Source organism: Schistocerca cancellata, chromosome 1, assembly GCF_023864275.1.
Source record: "Schistocerca cancellata isolate TAMUIC-IGC-003103 chromosome 1, iqSchCanc2.1, whole genome shotgun sequence".
Classification (NCBI taxonomy): domain Eukaryota; kingdom Metazoa; phylum Arthropoda; class Insecta; order Orthoptera; family Acrididae; genus Schistocerca; species Schistocerca cancellata.
In genome coordinates this window covers 338,203,194-338,220,870 of record NC_064626.1, presented here as the reverse complement: position 1 = coordinate 338,220,870, position 17,677 = coordinate 338,203,194, and the positions used below count along the sequence as shown (strand labels likewise).

Below are 17,677 nucleotides of genomic sequence, written 5' to 3'. Positions count from 1 at the left end.
AGGTCAGAGCTACATGTATCAGGTTTTAAAGATACACAGGCCGTATTTACCACGTGTAGGTCGTACGGGTTGCCCTTTTATTAAACGAGGTGTAGGTAGCCGAACTTTTTGCACGTGAAATAGTTTACTGAATTCTGACACCTACCAGGCGTATAGAACGTGTCGGTGACGGAATAAGGTGGCAAAATTTTGCCCTGCAGCCGCTACGGGTCACATCACGTGACTCTTTCCTACCAACTCAATAGGATGCCTACGGAGCTTTAAACCATCACAGAGAGAATACTGTTTAAGTAAACAAGTAGGTGTGACAAGTACGCATGATAAACTATTCGTAATAATGAAATCGTAAATGGTGGTAAGGAAGAAGGAGAAATCGCACCGATGAAGAAGATATGTAGTATCATAGCCAACCATTTCGTTTATCATTCCTGTTACTAGAGTTCCACAGATCGTTTGGTTATGAACAGTTCATGGAGAAGCTGCTGACCCCAAGCAGAAGTGGGGGACGTTATTTAAGTGACGACACAACTGAAGTAAGGCACTACGGAATCCGTCTCTTTGTTCAGAGGAGGCGTCGCCGCGAAACGACTCGATCCGGCTGGACCCCGCCTCGCTGGTGACGTCTAGCGGCACCTTTTACGTGGCGGTCGGCTGCGCATGCGCTATGATCGTCGTCGTCATTGCCATCACGTCTGTTGTCTACGTCAAGAGCAAGAAGCTGCGAACCCAGCAGTCGCTGCAGTGAGTATACTACCGATTTCGGCTTTTATCCTATGCCCTTTTTATATGGTTAAAATACGTTATTTATATAAATATTTTACATATAATAGAAAGATGAAAAACAAGGCTTATTTACGTACAATATAAGTATAGAAAGAGAGTATACAACCTTATATTATGCTGTAGAGGATCCATGTCAAATAACAGAAAAAGTAGACTCAGTTGTATTAAAGCAATAATGTCCCAACGACATCTTTGAAACTAAATTTTGTATTTAAGTAGTGCTTTTATTTATTTATTAATATGGCTCACATGCATGAATCATATACTTACAGGTATCCAACAATAGTATGTGTGTATAGCAAAAATACAGAAAAGCAAAATTACGTACAAATTAACTAAAAACTAAATGTCAATATCTAAGTTCCTAATTCATATAAAAGCTGTATGATCAGCTTTCATGAGGTCGCCCCAACTCCTCTGATAAGAATGCAAGTATAGTAACGTAATGTGCTTGATTGTCTGGTTCGCAGCACATAGTCAAGAACCGGAGACCCTGTATTATTTGTAAAGTGCGGATCGACCATGCCCTGTGCGAGCTCTGTTCAGTTTGACCCATGGTTTCTTGTCGAGTTCTTTGCCAGAAATACCACAGTTATACTTTCGGAACTACTCATGCTATTCAGGATTCTCAGTAAGCTGACACTTCTGGTCTCACAGGTCTCTCACCTCGATGTTACTGGCATATAGTTGTTTTTCTTGCCGTAACGGTAGGTTTCTTGAACGGAGTCTATTTCGTCGTAAACTTTGTATGTATTCTCCTATGGGTAATTCCAGGTTCTCCTGTACGTTACGGTCCCCTAAGCAAGGCCTCACTTCTTCGGAATTGCGGGTGGATAGATGTTGCTCTACAGAGGAAGTCAGTAAATGGCCGTTGGTCAGATTACCCCAGTTATTAACCTCATCGTTTGGATCAACTGAACGTCGATCAAGTTGGTGTGGTAGCTGTTTAGCTATAACAGGGTACAATACTCTGCTGCTGACAAGACCAGCGCAGTGGATGACGTGCGAAAAGTACCTTGTAAAAACAGTAGAAGTGGTCGTATTATGTCTGTTGAAGTTGTTTGTAACAAACTTCGTACACTAGCGAAGAACGCGTTTGTGGATGTTACACAGTTAACACTCGTGGTTTTAATAATTGAAAATTCATGTAGGTGTCATATTATGGTACATGCATGAAGTAATTGATAGAGAGGCCGGAGGGGGAGGGAGCACCAGAGGACGTTTCACTGGCAGAGTGATGGAGGACATGTTGGACTGCTTGCAAAACAGCACTTGTCCTGAATAAGTCCATTTTTTTAATCTTCACAGTCCTTAAGCCACTTCTTTCGCATGACATAAAATCAGTGTGTTCAGGTTCAGTACGTACATAGCCAGGGCGGCCATGTAATTCAGGCACATAAAAATAGACAGTGCCGCTACTTGCTTCAGTCAAGGGGAAAAAGCTTCCCACATCTACCAGAGAGACAAAGTGCGTTAACGGCTCGCTAGGACACAGCATTATAAGCAGTCGTTAACCTATTAAGTCGCGATGAAAATGAGTCTCACTTGAGTTGCAAGTCTATTCACAAAAATCTTGTGAGTTCATCAAGGTATCTGATAAGAAGTTAGAATTTGTGTGGAGGAAATTATCTCAGAAACCGGTATTTCAAAAAAAAATATCCTTTACTTGAATGAAAATGACGTCGGAGGTGTTTAGAACAGTGTACGGGTAACATGAATATGTGATTTCAGTTTGCATAGATCTAACGACACCTCATGAGCTCTGTCCCAAAATAACTAATTACTAATATTTCACGGAGTGTGAAATCAAGTGCGAGTTAGCATCGTCAAGCGCAAAATATTTGTAAACAACTGACCTTTACGGAGATTCTGCAAAAAAAAAAAAAAAAAAAAAAAATTGTACGGTATTGTCTCCAGGCACCTAATCATGTCGGGGTTTCTCAATCGACTCTCAATGACCCTTTTTCTCTTAGCATGAAAAATTTATGTTTTATCCGTTGAAAGTAGGGGGCACGTTTATGTTGTATGATAGTAAGAAAAGGGACTGCATAAGGCCCGGTGCGGTCAAAAAGCCTGCTTCCCTTAAATGGCATCAAGGGGAAGGCCAGGATTCACAGTCACGTCCGATGGACGTATGACCATCAACGGTGCCACATGTCTTCAGCAGATGAGACAGTATGAAGAGGTTTGGAATGCAGCTTAGGACACTGGCAAAAGTATTGTGTTCAGGAACTGTAAACCACCAGAGACGTAAGAAACCTCGGCTGTGGAGGCGGGCGGTCTCTTGAAAAGCTTTTTCATACCGCCACATATCATTTTGGTAGGAGAATAGTACTGGGAAAGTTATTCCTTTGTTGCACCAGCGGACAGGAAACAGTTGTACCTGACAACGAATGTGTGCTGGACCACGTACAGGCTCAACAGTACCGTTACACCGCAATGTTGTTCACATAATCACAATAGACCGTTCATCCACGGTTCCGGCTCGTCGCCTGGACGAAGAAACCAGTTTAGATCTTCCGTCGTCGAATGTTTGACTCCTTTTGATGCATGATGATAGGCAGGCTCCCATACACATTGTGTCGGCTTCCACTGACTACAAGGCACAAACATCTTACTACGGAGCTAACTCTTGCGTGATACCTGTAGCCTATTGAGTGAGAAAATGAAGTATTCTCGAAAGTGTCCCGATTGCATCTTTTTATGACAATGGCGGTAACTGTTAGACGGTGTCATAGCAAACGCGATCTGGCATCCCTTCCTTATTGAACGCCATAGCTGACAAAACGCAAGTTGTGTAGGGAGCCTTTGGATACAAGACAGGGCATCGATTCATAATTTTGAGATCATTTCAAAAAGCAGTCATCACATCAAGATCCTAAGGTTCCACAGCCTTGTTTAGATAGAGCAGGTCAATGCGCTGTCACATGTCTTCGATGAACAATCAGTGGCTCCAGTGCTACCGTGCCTTGGATGTTCAATCTACATCTGTAGCACTTCGTCTTTGATATAACTTGTCAGCAGCTTGGTCATCACTGTCTTCTACACTGGTGTCCAAAATTAAGGAAACAAACGGATATTTTTCAAGTTTGTATTTATTTCGCCACAAAAAAGTATAAACAGGCGATAGTAAAGCAGGAACAATGTAAAGAATACATAACGTAAACAACTGCTACATGCTTAGTGGTACACTAAAGTATTCCTTGTTTTATGCTACTTAACGGATTTGCACACACATTCAACAACTCGTTAATGTGCTCAGTATGGAATGTGAAAACCTGTTGTTGTTGTTGTTGTGGTCTTCAGTCCTGAGACTGTTTTGATGCAGCTCTCCATGCTACTCTATCCTGTGCAAGTTTCTTCATCTCCCAGTACCTACTGCAACCTACATTCTTCTGAATCTGCTTAGTGTATTCATCTCTTGGTCTCCCCCTACGATTTTTACCCTCCACGCTGCCCTCCAATACTAAATTAGTGATCCCTTGATGCCTCAGAACGTGTCCTACCAACCGATCCCTTCTTCTGGTTAAGTTGTGCCACAAGCTTCTCTTCTCCCCAATCCTATTCAATACTTCCTCATTAGTTATGTGATCTACCCATCTAATCTTCAGCATTCTTCTGTAGCACCACATTTCGAAAGCTTCTATTCTCTTCTTGTCCAAACTATTTACCGTCCATGTTTCACTTCCATACATGGCTACACTCCATACAAATACTTTCAGAAATGACTTCCTGACACTTAAATCTATACTCGATGTTAACAAATTTCTCTTCTTTAGAAACGCTTTCCTTGCCATTGCCAGTCTACATTTTATATCCTCTCTACTTCGACCATCATCAGTTATTTTGCTCCCCAAATAGCAAAACTCCTTTACTACTTTAAGTGTCTCATTTCCTAATCTAATACCTTCAACATCACCCGACTTAATTCGACTACATTCCATTATCCTCGTTTTGCTTTTGTTGATGTTCATCTTATATCCTCGTTTCAAGACACTGTCCATTCCGTTCAACTGCTCTTCCAAGTCCTTTGCTGTCTCTGACAGAAACCTATAGCAGCGATACAGGTCTGACAACGACGGGGCATGACGTGAATGATATCAACCTCATGTTGAGGCAGTAACGCCAATTCTTCCTGCAGAGCTGCTCTCAAGTCTTGGAGAGAGGTCAGTGGATGCCGATGTGTTGCAAACCGCCTCCCTAATGCATCCCAGACATTCTCTATGGGATTCAGATCGGAAAAGCGAGCAGGCCACACAATCTGTGCAATGTCTTCCACCTCCAAGAAAACATCAACCACCTGTACTCTATGAGGTCGAGCGGGTCGAGCATTATCGTCCATCAGTACGAAGTATGGGCTCACGGAACCTCGCAACAACCGCAAATGAGGACCCAAGATCTCCTCACCATACCTGACAGTAGTTAAACCTTTGGCCAATTCACCCATACAGTTTCAAGAAGATGTCTCCGAGTGCTCAATATAATCCCTGCCCAGACCATTAAGGATTGTCCTCGATATTCATTTCTTTCCCCAATGTTTGGATTTCGAAATCATTTTCTACTTTCCCTCCAGATGCGAATCCGTCGGGAATCAATTTCTGGACGAAATCTGAGCTCATCTGCGAAGAGAACATTGGCCCATCGTTCGACCTTCCAGTTGATATGTTGACGGCTCCACTCTAGACGTTTCCTTCTGTGAAGACGCGTCAGACGAACACATACAGCAGGTCACCTACAGTAAGGGCAATTCTGTCGAATCCCTCTGTACACTATTTGCCTCCATACAACGCGTCCAGTGAATGCTGCAAAGTCAGATATCAGTTCACGTACAGTAATAGCGGGTATCGTCCTGCCTTTACAGACAAATGACGGTCCTCTCTTTCTGATGTCATACGTGGTCGAAACTGCCCTGCTTTTCAGGATACACTCTCTGTCTCTATAATCTGTCACCACTCCCGAGAAGCAACAGAACGATTCACATTAAGGCATTTGGCTACATCAGTTTGTGACTGTCCTGCTTCCATTCTTCCCAGGCCCTCAACCGCAGAGATTCTGATACGCGTTTCTGTGCCATGCTACACCGTCTGTGACTTTGCCATAGCGATTGTGGATATGGGACTAACCGGCAAGCACTAAACCGTTTGATACGTGCCCTGAGGTCATAATCGGCGTGGTTGTCCGCTGCCCGGCATCTCATCTTCCGTGCAGAACACGATCGTACGCATATCTACCGACTGTTTGTATGATTACACCGTAAATGATACAGGACGGAGAAGTAACAAAAAAATTGGTTCAAATGGCTCTGAGCACTATGGGACTTAACTGCTGTGGTCATCAGTCCCCTAGAACTTAGAACTACTTAAACCTAACTAACCTAAGGACATAACACACATTCATGCCCGAGGCAGGATTCGAACCTGCGACCGTAGCGGTCGCGCGGTTCCAGACTGTAGCGCCTAGAACCGCTCGGCCACCCCGGCCGGCGGAGAAATAACAGCTTGTTGCTTTAATTTTGGACAACAGTGTATTAACTATCATTGATGTTACGTGGACTCGTATAAGAATCGTGTTAGGGTCCTTTTTGAATTGATCCCTCATTATTTAAGGGTATTTGATTGCAACAAGTGGCTGCCTGTGTGGTTTCGTAACCATGGTCATTTGAGTTTCACACCGAGCTAGGGGTGCAGCGGTTAGTACACTGGACTGGGAATCGGGATGAGTACGGTTTAACTCCCTGTTAGTCGGTTCAGAACTAGGTTTTCCGCGATTTCCCTAAAACGCTTAAGGCCAATACCACAATATTTCCTTTGAAAAGGCCGCAGCCGATTTCCTTTCCCATCTTTCCCTAATCCAAGCATAGGCTCCCTCTTAGATACCTCGTTGTTGATGGGACGGTGACCTCATATCTCCCTTTTCTGGATAATATAGTCTGTACTAAAAAAATTCGTAACGTTTACACTTTCGCAAATTTCAAAAGCGTATCTGTGCCTCCTATATTCCTGAAAAATCCATCGAAACATATCAAATAATGAAAGAGAGAGGTGTAAGAAACAGTATTATTCCTAAAATGAGTAAGTGTATTACAAATAGATCTACGAGGGCTGTTTGAATGTTGGACCACAAGTACTTGTAATTTTCGTTTTGGGCTGCCTTTCATAAAACCAACTATCATGAGTGGTAAGATAAAAGTGTCCTGCCCTTCAAAACAAGCCAATATTGTCTGGTAACTAAAGCATACAGCTTTAAATCAATAGTTACTACCATTACTATACTGTGTAAGTATTACTATTGTTGATACATTTTCGGAAGAAACTACGCACTTCACATATACTGTTCTGAGATTATCATTACGTTTATATAACAGGACATAAATTAACTTTGAATTTCGTTATTTCGTGGCTATTAAATTTTTCAATATAAGAAATGGCATGGCTATGAGGAAAGGAGAGAAACGTTATTGAGAGTAACGTTCAAGGTGTGGTGTCAGCTGAACATGAGGAAGTGGTGTAGTGCTCCATGTGAAGTCAGACTTGTGGACAAACTGATGCAATGGCTAAGGAAGGACAACACCCTTGGGCGACCCCATGAGTGGCAGACGCTGGCACTTAGTTAGAGTGTTCAAGAACATTCTGGAAGATTCTGGAAGAATCTCGGTCGTTAGGAAGACCTTGGGAAGAGTCACCGAAATAAAGCCACAAATGAGGAAATCAGGTGTCCATTCACACAACTGAGACGATACTCCATAGGTACGCAATTTTATTAGAAGTCACTTGTGAGGAATGGTGTCAAAAGCTTTCTGGAAATACAAAAACATAGATTTAATTTGATGTCCCCTGTTGATAGCACTCACTTCTTCAACAGAGTAAAGAGATAGTTGTGTTTTACATAAACGATATTTTCTGAATGTTGACTTTCGTCAATAAACAGTTTCCTTCGAGATAATTCATAATGTTCGAGCACAGCGTATGTTCCAAAATCCTACTGAGAATCAATGTTAATGATATGGATCTGTAATTCAGCGGATTACTCATATTACCTTTCTTCGGTATCGGTGTCACTTCTGAAACATTCGAAGTATTAGGGTATATGATTGGTAAGTATGGAGCCCTTGTGACAGCATACTCCGAAAGCAATTATGAAGTCTGGACCGGAATCCTTGCCTTTCATAGGTGTTTTAATCTGCTTCGCTACACCAAGGTTGTCTACTTGTAAGTTACTCATAATAAAATTGTTCTTGATTAGAAATTTTGAATACTGACTTCGTCTTCCCTTGCGAAGGAATTTCGGAAAACTATCATCAGTAGCTCTGCTGTAGCGACGTTGTCATCAATAAAATCGTCATCGCCATCTCATTGATTGCATCTACCACTGGTGTATTTTATATACAAGCACAATCTCTTTGGGTTTTCTGCCAGATTTCGAGACAGGATTTCGTTATGTAAATAATTAAAAGTATCTCGCACTGAAATTTACACTAAATTTCGAGTTTCTGAAAAATTACATCAATATTGGTGATTTTGCGTTCTTTTAAATTTGGTATGCCTTTCCCGTTGGTTCTGCAATAGTACTCGACCCGTTTTGTGTACCGCGGGGATCAGTACTATCTGCTATTAATTTATTTTGTGGGTGTCTCTCAATTGCCGTCTATTCTATTTCCTTGAATCTAAGCCACATTTGGTCTACGCTTACATAGCCAGTTTGTAATGTGTGGAGACTCTCTTAGGGGGGTGTCGAAGGATTTTTTATCTGCTTTTTAAACAAGTGTATGTCATTTATATTCCCCCCCCCCCCTCTGTTCCACTCGCGGATCGAGCGAGGGAAAACCGTCTGAACGCCTCAGTACGAGCTCTTATTTCCCTTATCTTTGAATGGTGATCATTGCGCGATTTGAAAGTATCTTCACCGATGATGTAGAGTGTATATTATTACCACCAACTTTCAAATCGCGCAATGATCACCATTCAAAGATAAGGGAAATAAGAGCTCGTACTGAGGCGTTCAGACGGTTTTCCCTCGCTCGATCCGCGAGTGGAACAGAGGTGGGGTGGGGGGGGGGGGGAATATGACTTTGGCGCGAATTGTGCCCTCTGCCACACACCGCTTAGTCGCTGGCGGAGTATATATGTAGATGTAGATGTAGATGAAGCTGGAGATAGCACATGTTCCCAGATGCGACAATTTACTGAGCTTAGCTTATTGTAAGACAAGACTCTTACAATGTTGATCCTCCAGTAATTGACAATACACATAGGTTTCTCTGATTCTCTCAGCCTGTTGTGATTCATAGTTGGAGTCAGCAACGATGAGCGTCTGGTTTAGGCATATGCGCACGTATGTCATGCATTCTCTGAAACCCAATGAGCATTCAGTAACGTTCTGAATGCTCTGCTGTGTATGTCGTGTCCCAGGTGTGGGCAGTGTTTGGTGATCCATGGACCTGATTCACAAACAAACTTAAGATCGTTGGCCACCTCACCACGCGACGTGACAGCAGCAGTTTTAGCGGCCGTGACGTTAGTGTTTATGGGGTAACGCACCGATACGAATGCCACCCCTTTCCGGAAACACCTCGCCAACGAATTACGCCTCATTACACGCCATTTTGAGGGAACCTTCATTTAATGTTCACCCCGTCTTGTTACTTACGCGTCGTGAACCTTATTTCTTAACTTACAACGTTTTGCTACAGCTATCTTAGAAATTTCCGTTGCTAAATTCTGCAGCGCCTTGCTCTGCTTCCCATGAATTTCTTGCGAAGGGTAAGTGAGAGCCGGTTCCTGTCGGTTGCAAGTATTAATCTTGATTGTAGCGAGCTATTTAGTGAATTTTTATTCTGTTGGTTGCGAGCTGTCATCGCAGTGCTGGTGGTAAGTCTTCCCAGTAACATGTTAATAATCTTTACGACCTGGTGTTTGCTTCACAGTCGTACTGTACCATTAAGTGGATACGCCTGTCTGTATAGAGTACCGCTTTGCGTCCACTCGTCCACACTTCAAAACCTCAGCTGCTGCTCAGGTCAAATTAAGCATTAATCTCTTGCTCTTGTCACATGTACGAGTTGATAACCACCCTGAAAACATACGACTTGTAACGGTTATAGTTATTAGTCTGTAAATGACGAAAATACTGATACAATGTTGCTAAGTACACCGTCCTCGAGTTAAACCGTATATAAATAAAGTTTACAAGATAAATAATATGAAGCAGATCGTCTCTCTCTGAAATGGAGAGCAAGATAAAAGTACATGCTTTGAAGCTGCCTATATATCGTTAGCTCTCGGACGCATCTGCACCGAAAGCCAGATAGCGCCAGAACAGGCATCGTATCTTTCTTCAAATCAAGCGCTATTGAGGAGTCTTCAGGGAACTGAAAAATTTATATTGGAAAACACGAGGAAGTATAGCACAGACTTCCGCCACTGCGATGAACAGAAGTACGAATCTCTCCCAATAAAGGGTTTAATACGTTACTGCATCTATGGAATCAGGAAAAAGAGAAATTTTAACTTGATCAGCTCCGCCATACGCTGCAGATATGAAGAGGTAGACGCTATCTCCGGCTGCTGCTACCCCCGGCTCTCGCATCCATTCAGATACAGTATTTCCATTTCAACAGAAACCCAATCAGCTGGTAACAAAAGCGCCCGCAGACTATTTTGCACGTGGCACAAAAACAGATAACCTGTTTATCTTCCCCTGCGCTGCGTTATTATATTGAAGCCCGGCTCCGGACGGCGCGACTCTTATTGCCTCCTCTGTTGTATACGCATTTCCCAGCAGGCACCCCGAACAAAGGAGTGACGCGATGACAAAAGGGTCCTCCCTGGAGCCAAAAGGCGCACCACTGTAAGTCTTTATTTGTACAAGATGTACACGCGCCGTGTCGGCCAAGTTGATTACAGCAAAAATATTGCAGGAACTGAAAATATTTGTACAGTGGTTTTCTGTAACAAGTTTTCATCTCACCGTATGTCTCCCAATTCCAGTGACCACGGAGGCGGATAGAGTCAATCTCTATCCTAATAAGCTGCCAACGAGGGGCAGGCACGTGTGACAGTATGCATAAATCTGTGGCCCATTGAAGACTGTTAGATATAATGTACAATGCGTCTCGCATTAATCTCAATGCAACGTTGAATCGTAGTTCCTCTTAGTAGAAGTAGTGGGACTTAATAAGACGGCATTCGCATAAGCCTGTAGAGATTAAGTGGACTTATATATATATATATATATATATATATATATATATATATATATATATATATATATATTAGTCATTGAGTCATCCTCCGTATTACTTCCCTGTGCTAACTTTTCATTTGAAAGTAGCACTTGCAAACTGCATCCTCAATTATGTGCAGGATGTATTCCAATCTTTGTCTTCCACTACTGTCCTTACCATCTACAACTCTCTCTAACACCGTGGAAGTTATTCCCTGATGTCTTAACAGATGTCCTACCATACTGTCAGTTCTTCTTGTCAGTGTTTACCATACATTCCTTTCCTCGTCAATTATCCAGAGAACCTCCTCATTCTTTACCTTATCAGTCCACCTAATTTTCAACGTTCTTCAGTAGCACTGCATCTCAAATGCTCCAATTTTCTCCTGCTCCGATTTTCTCACAGTTCATGTGTCACTACCATGCAATCATGTGCGCGAAACGTACATTCTCAGAAATTTCTTCCTCGAATTAAGGGCTCTATCTGATGCTAATAGATTGCTCTTGGGCAGATATGCTCTTTTCGCCAGTGCTAGACTGTTTTTATGTCCTCCTTGCTCCATCCGTCATGGGCTATTTAGCTGCTTACCTTCACCTACTTCGTGATCAGCAACTAAGATATTAAGTTCCTCGATGTTTTAATTTCTGATACTTCTCACTACATTGGTCTATCTTCGATTTACTCTCAGTCCGTATTTTGCACTTATTAGACCTTTCACTTCATTCGAAATATCTAGCAATTCATCTTCACTTGGACAAAGGATAGCGAATCTTATCATTCATATCCTTTCACCCTGAATTTAAATTCCACTCCCGAAACTTTCTTTTATTGCCATCATTGTTTCTTCGATGTACAGATCGAACATCAGGGGTGAATGACTACATCCCTGTCTTGCGATCTTTTTAATCCGCGTACTTCATTCTTGGTCTTCTCTCATTGTTCCCACTTGGTTCTTGCAGAAGCTGTATATTACCAGTCCTGCTCTACAGCCTTATCCTATTTTTCTGAGAATTTCAAACATCTTGCACTATTTGACATTGTCGAACGCTTTTTCCCGGTCGACAAATCCTATGAATGAGTCTTGATCTTGCTTCCATTGTTAACGTCAGAACTGATTTTGTGGTGCTTTCCCTCTCCTATAGCCAAACTGATCATCATCTAACAGATTCTCAAATTTTCTTTTCCATTCCTCTGTATATTATTCTTGTCAGCTACTCGGATGCGTGGGCAATAATTCTCGCACTTGTCGGTTCTTGCAGTCTTTGGAACTGTGTGGATGTTGTTTTCCCGAGAGTCTGGTGGTATGTCACCAGACTTATACATTCTGCAGCCCGCCTCGTGAATAATCGTTTCGTTGACACTTCCTCCAATGCCTTAGAAATTTCGATGAAATGTTATCAATCGGTCCTACCTAATTTGATTTTGAGTCTTACAGAGCTCTTTTAAATTCTGATTGAATACTGGATGCCCTATTTCTTCTTGTATAACGTCGTCAGAAGAGCCCCCCGTCATAGAGGGCCTCAATGTACCGTTTCCACCTATCCGCTCTATCCTCTGTATTTAACAGTGAAATTCCATTACGCTCTCCTTGTTACCGCCATTGCTTCTCACCAAAGGCTCTTTTGATTTTTTTATGTGTGAAGGCCAATCCAACTGCAAAATTTGTGAGGAACGGTCATGAGAAGTTAAAAAGAAATTCTGTTGTGAAGGTCTGTGAAACACAAAATTATTGAGGCTTTCGCAGTTACTTGTTGACAAATCGCGCTTGTCTCGGGTTCTTCGGCCGCCGTTTATTTGATTATTTTTCTGACATTTCACCCGTACGAGTGGCTGGCATTGTCAAAATTTCACTCTCCATTTCTGATGTGGACTGGTGTCGAGCTCGTGGCCGAGGGTATTGTGTATCTGGTGAGCCAACTTCCAACGGATTCTCCGTGGTCGTTACCACTGTAGCTCTCCCCTTCTCACCTGCAACGGTCGTTCGCAGGACGCGTATCCTGGATACGTTCACCTTGAGGCTTTCCTATTTCTTGTTGAAGCAGTCTTCATGTTGTGGGGCTCTAACGATTCCCTGGAAAAGCGGGCGCGGTAGCTCCTCTCCGTGGCAAGAGTTTCCGTGTCAGCGAATTTTGTTACGTGTTGGGACACACGCATATCACGTGCTCCGCCACGTCCGATTTCTCCACAAGTCCCAGTCTGTAGCGGCACAGTCCGTCTCGGTAGCTGCCGGGTCATCCCGGCAGACAGGTAACCGAAGGTGTCCGGCTTCGATTCCCGGCGTCGTCGGAGATTTTCTCCACTCGAGGACAGGATGTTGTGTTGCCCTTCCATTGGTATGGTCATTGCCCACACGAAAATCACGTCAAAAACACTGTCATATCGTCTTTTCACTATTGAGACGGCTGCATGGGGGCGAACCGAAAGCCAATGAATTGATATAAATTTAAAAAAAAGAAACCTGCAATGCCAAATATGATCGGCAATCGTGGCGTTGATTGATAGTCCAGTCATTCCAACACAGACTTTTCCTTGTGTGCAGGAACTGCGTTATGCTTTTGACATTGTCAGTTGTTCTCTTTTGCCCTCAAGCGATCTGAGAAACCCTTTGCTCTTCTTTGCCCCTTCAAAAGTAGTTTGCACAACATACGGCCTATTCTGTTCGACACTCTGGGAATGTATGGCATATAGGCCGAACCCGACCTTTCTTCTTTCCCTGCATCACTCTGTCGAGTTTTGGATTTCGAGACACCACCTAAGTGATGTACGAGGGTTGCTCAGGAAGAAACGCTCCGCATTTTTTTCTCAGCTGAAAACAATGCTACGAACGTGAAACTTTACCTATTTATTAATTGAAGTCTTCCGAGTGAGCGCGTCAAGTTTCCGTCACTTTCGACTGATAGCGTAACTGCAGGACAGTTTCAAAAGGTGTCTGTAGATGATGTAAGTTATACGCAAGTTCCTGTCATTGAAGTTCTCACAACAAATAAAGAAAATATGGGGAATATTCACAAATGCTTGTACGAAGTCTGTGAAGCATCTGCTGTCGACAGAAGTACAGTTAGTCGCTGGGCACGGAGGGTGAGGTCATCAGAAGGCGGTTCGGCGGGGCTCAACGATTTGCAGCGGTAGGGGAGACCACGGCTGTCACATCTGACATGTTGCAGCTTGCTGATGACATTCGCGAGGACAAACGCATTACGATTCGGCTGTTGGGACTGCATCTGTCAATTAGTAAAGGAGGTGTGGATGCAATTATCCGCATTCATGGATACTCAAAAGTGTGCCCAAGATGGGTCCCGCGGTGTCTAACGATGATTACAAATCGCACAGAAAAAACATTTGCCTTGATTTGTTGCAAAGTTTTGAAGCTGAGGGGTAGGCCTTCTTGTCCCGGATTGTGACAGGTGATGAAACCACGGTTCACCATTTTAATTTCGAAACAAAACGACAATCGATGGAATAGCGCCATTCCAACTCCCCACAGAACAACAAAATTCAAAGCAGCTGATTCCGCTGGTAAGGCCATGATCACCGCTTTCTGGGACTGTGAAGGTGTCATTCTCATTGATGTGATATCAAGAGGCGATACCATTAATTCAGAAGCATATGACAAAACATTAGCCAGCCCTAGTGGCCAAGCGGTTCTAGGCGCTGCAGTCTGGAACCGCGCGACTGCTACGGTCGCAGGTTCGAATCCTGCCTCGGGCATGGATGTGTGTGATGTCCTTAGGTTAGTAAGGTGTAAGTACGTCTAAGTTATAGGGGACTGATGACCTCAGAGGTTAAGCCCCATAGTGCTCAGAGCCATTTGGACCATTTTTGAGCAAAACATTAACAAAACTCAAGACGAGCTTCCGGCGACTTCGGCGCCACGGCAACCCAGGAGATATTTTGCTGCAACATGATAACGCTCGGCCTCACACAAGTCTGACGATTGCTGCACACATCGCAAAACAGGGTTAGACTGTGTTACCCCATACACCCTACAGCCCTGACTTAGCCCCTCTGACTTCCACCTGTTTGGGCCATTAAAGGATGCCATTCGTGGAAGACATTTTGAGGACGATGAGGAGGTGATTCACACAGTGAAGCACTGGCTTCACCATCAGGACAAGTGTTGGTACCGACAGTACATAGACGCTCTTGTTTCGCGCTTGAGGAAGGCCAGATAACGGCATGGTGTGTAGATAAAACACCATTCCTTCGTGTGTGTAATTCTCATTATGTTAAATAAGGAACTGTTGAAGAAAAGAATGCGGGAATTACTTTCTGGGAAACCCTCGTACTATTTCTTCTCTGAACGTTTTCCCGGTGTTCCATCTCGTGTCGGAGAAGTTGCGGCTGGCGTATTCGTGTGCGTTGTATATGTAGGGATGATATGGGCGCCCAACGGCGTGGTCATCAGCGCCCTTACACTTATTAACACATACGAATGTGGAAATGACCACATTTTCGTCCTACGCACATAGTGAGCGTATTAAGCATCCCTCTTTTCTGGCTGAAATGCTGATTTCACAGTTTTTGCAGGTATTGGTCAGTGTTTGTCAGTTTCCTATACACGTTCTGTCCCAGGTTTTCTCCATCCTCCATACCCAGCACATCTGGAAAGGGTAGCTGTTGGGCCTTTTCTTCTACAGTAAATTTTAACTTGACATACAGACTGCTCAGATGCCTTAGGAAGTCACCCAACTGTAAATTACTATGGTTGCTATCGCTTCAGGAACAGCTCAGCATAGTGTCTTTGTACCGTTCTACCCCTGAATTACCGAACGCTAACAAGTTCGGCAAAACAGTACTCTTCAATAATAAAGTTATCCATATTGCATGGCTGTTAACGTACAAGTGCAAATGACGGGTAAACCGTCCAAGCAGAAAAAAGCAATACTGAATGTACACTTGAGTATGACTAGTAAACTCGTTATCACTGTTGTCATCAGCGATTACCGTGCGTGATTTGAAGGAGGTGGTTTCCCAACATGACTCACAACGAGTACGATAGTGATCTGGAGTGTTGTGCAGCTATTAAAAATAGAAAGATAAATAAAAATACTTAAAAGTAAATAGTGAGAAGAAATCAAATAAAATTCAATTGCTCTCTATCCTGACACTGGGTACCACGTGTCCCTTTTACGAAAATATTCAGAAAATGTCCCTCAACAACCAGAATGGGATTTTAACTCTGCAGCGGCGTGTGCGCTGATATCAAACATCCTGGCAGAATATAACGGTGTGCCGGATCGAGACTCGAACTCGGGAATTTCGACTTTCGCGGGCAAGCACTCTACCGGCTGTGCTACCCAAGCACGACTCACGACTCCTCCTCACAGCTTCAGTTCTGTCAGTACCTCGCCTCCTACCTTCCAGACTTTAAAGAAGGTTTGCAGAAGAGCTTTGGTGAAGTTTGGAAGGTAGGAGACTAAGTACTGGCAGAATTGAAACTGTGAAGACGGGTTGTGAGTCATGCTTGGGGAGCTCAATAGGTAGAGCACTTGCCTGCGAAAGGCAAAGGTCCCGAGTTCCCGAGTTCGAGTCTCGGACCGGCATACAGTTTTAATCCACCAGGAACATTCATACCTCGCTAGCCTTTAAAATTTATTCTGTAGAGGACGGGTTCACCTTGCGTACTCGATACTTCACAAACTCTCCGTTTTACATCAGTGTAGCCTTGATATTGTCCAAAAAGAAAAAAAAAATACTTTTCTGCGGACATGTTTTCAATTTAGGGGAAGATAGTATCTGTTTCTGTGCGACATAAGGAACGGGTTTAGTTCAGCTATTGTGGCGAACACGAGTCTGTTTGGGTCCTGGGTTGTTTGGACGCCCAGTTGTTCCACTGAAGCGCGTCGATTGACATGTGGGCCGTCGTGCTTGGCGCTCACCTAGAATATAATGGCAAGTGTACTACAAATACCAAGCACAATACTATCATTACTCTACCCTCGCTTCACTAACAGGATATGAGCAGACGGGAAATACTGTGACATGGGCCTTTTTAACAATATTACTAGGGCGAGTCAATAAATATGTCGCAAACACCAGGTTATCGTATATCGTTTTAAATTTCGCGCCCATAAGAATCTAGAAGGTGCAGCATGTCGCGTGGAAGATAGCCGTTATACAGTATTCCCCCGCCAAGACGACGGGTATGCTAACCGATTAGAACAACACAAATTCTGTGAGCCTTGAGACTCTTCGCAGAGGACATTCATAGAGCGGTATATGGTCAGAACTGTACTTCATACAAAGTTGTGTTCCACTGGATGCAGGAATTCAACAAAGAATAAGAAACACTCACGAATAAGGAGTGTCCTGGACGCACTGGTTATCCAGTCATGGAATATCGGGTCTATGTTTTGCTACACCCAGGACACATCAGTCTTGTGGGTTGCAGCCATTTAACAAACCAATAAACTTCTTACAGCGAGGTCAGCCATCAGATGCCAACGCTGCCACAAGAATTCCGAGCTGTAAACATTTAAGAACTTGCCGAACGGAGGCATAAATGTATCAGAAAGTTTTGGACGTGGCTACGTGGTCAGTGACCGTTCACACAGTTAATTAACTGCCATAGCAGCCCTCGGTAGCAAAAAAGGAGACTTTTGACCCAGATTTCAGCACTGCTATGAGTATATTTGATTTCGTGTTCCCTCGTGTAGTTACCGATATATTTTT

General features: G+C 43.4%; 1 protein-coding gene across 1 annotated transcript in view; it reads left to right on the top strand.

The window, feature by feature from the left end:
* LOC126161372 (tyrosine-protein kinase Dnt-like) overlaps positions 1-17,677 on the top strand; it is a 251,154-nt gene that overhangs the window by 182,075 nt on the left and 51,402 nt on the right. Inside the window, exon 5 of the mRNA XM_049917144.1 lies at positions 567-741. Within this exon, the coding sequence (XP_049773101.1) occupies positions 567-741 (175 nt within the window). The remainder of the gene's footprint in view (positions 1-566; positions 742-17,677) is intronic.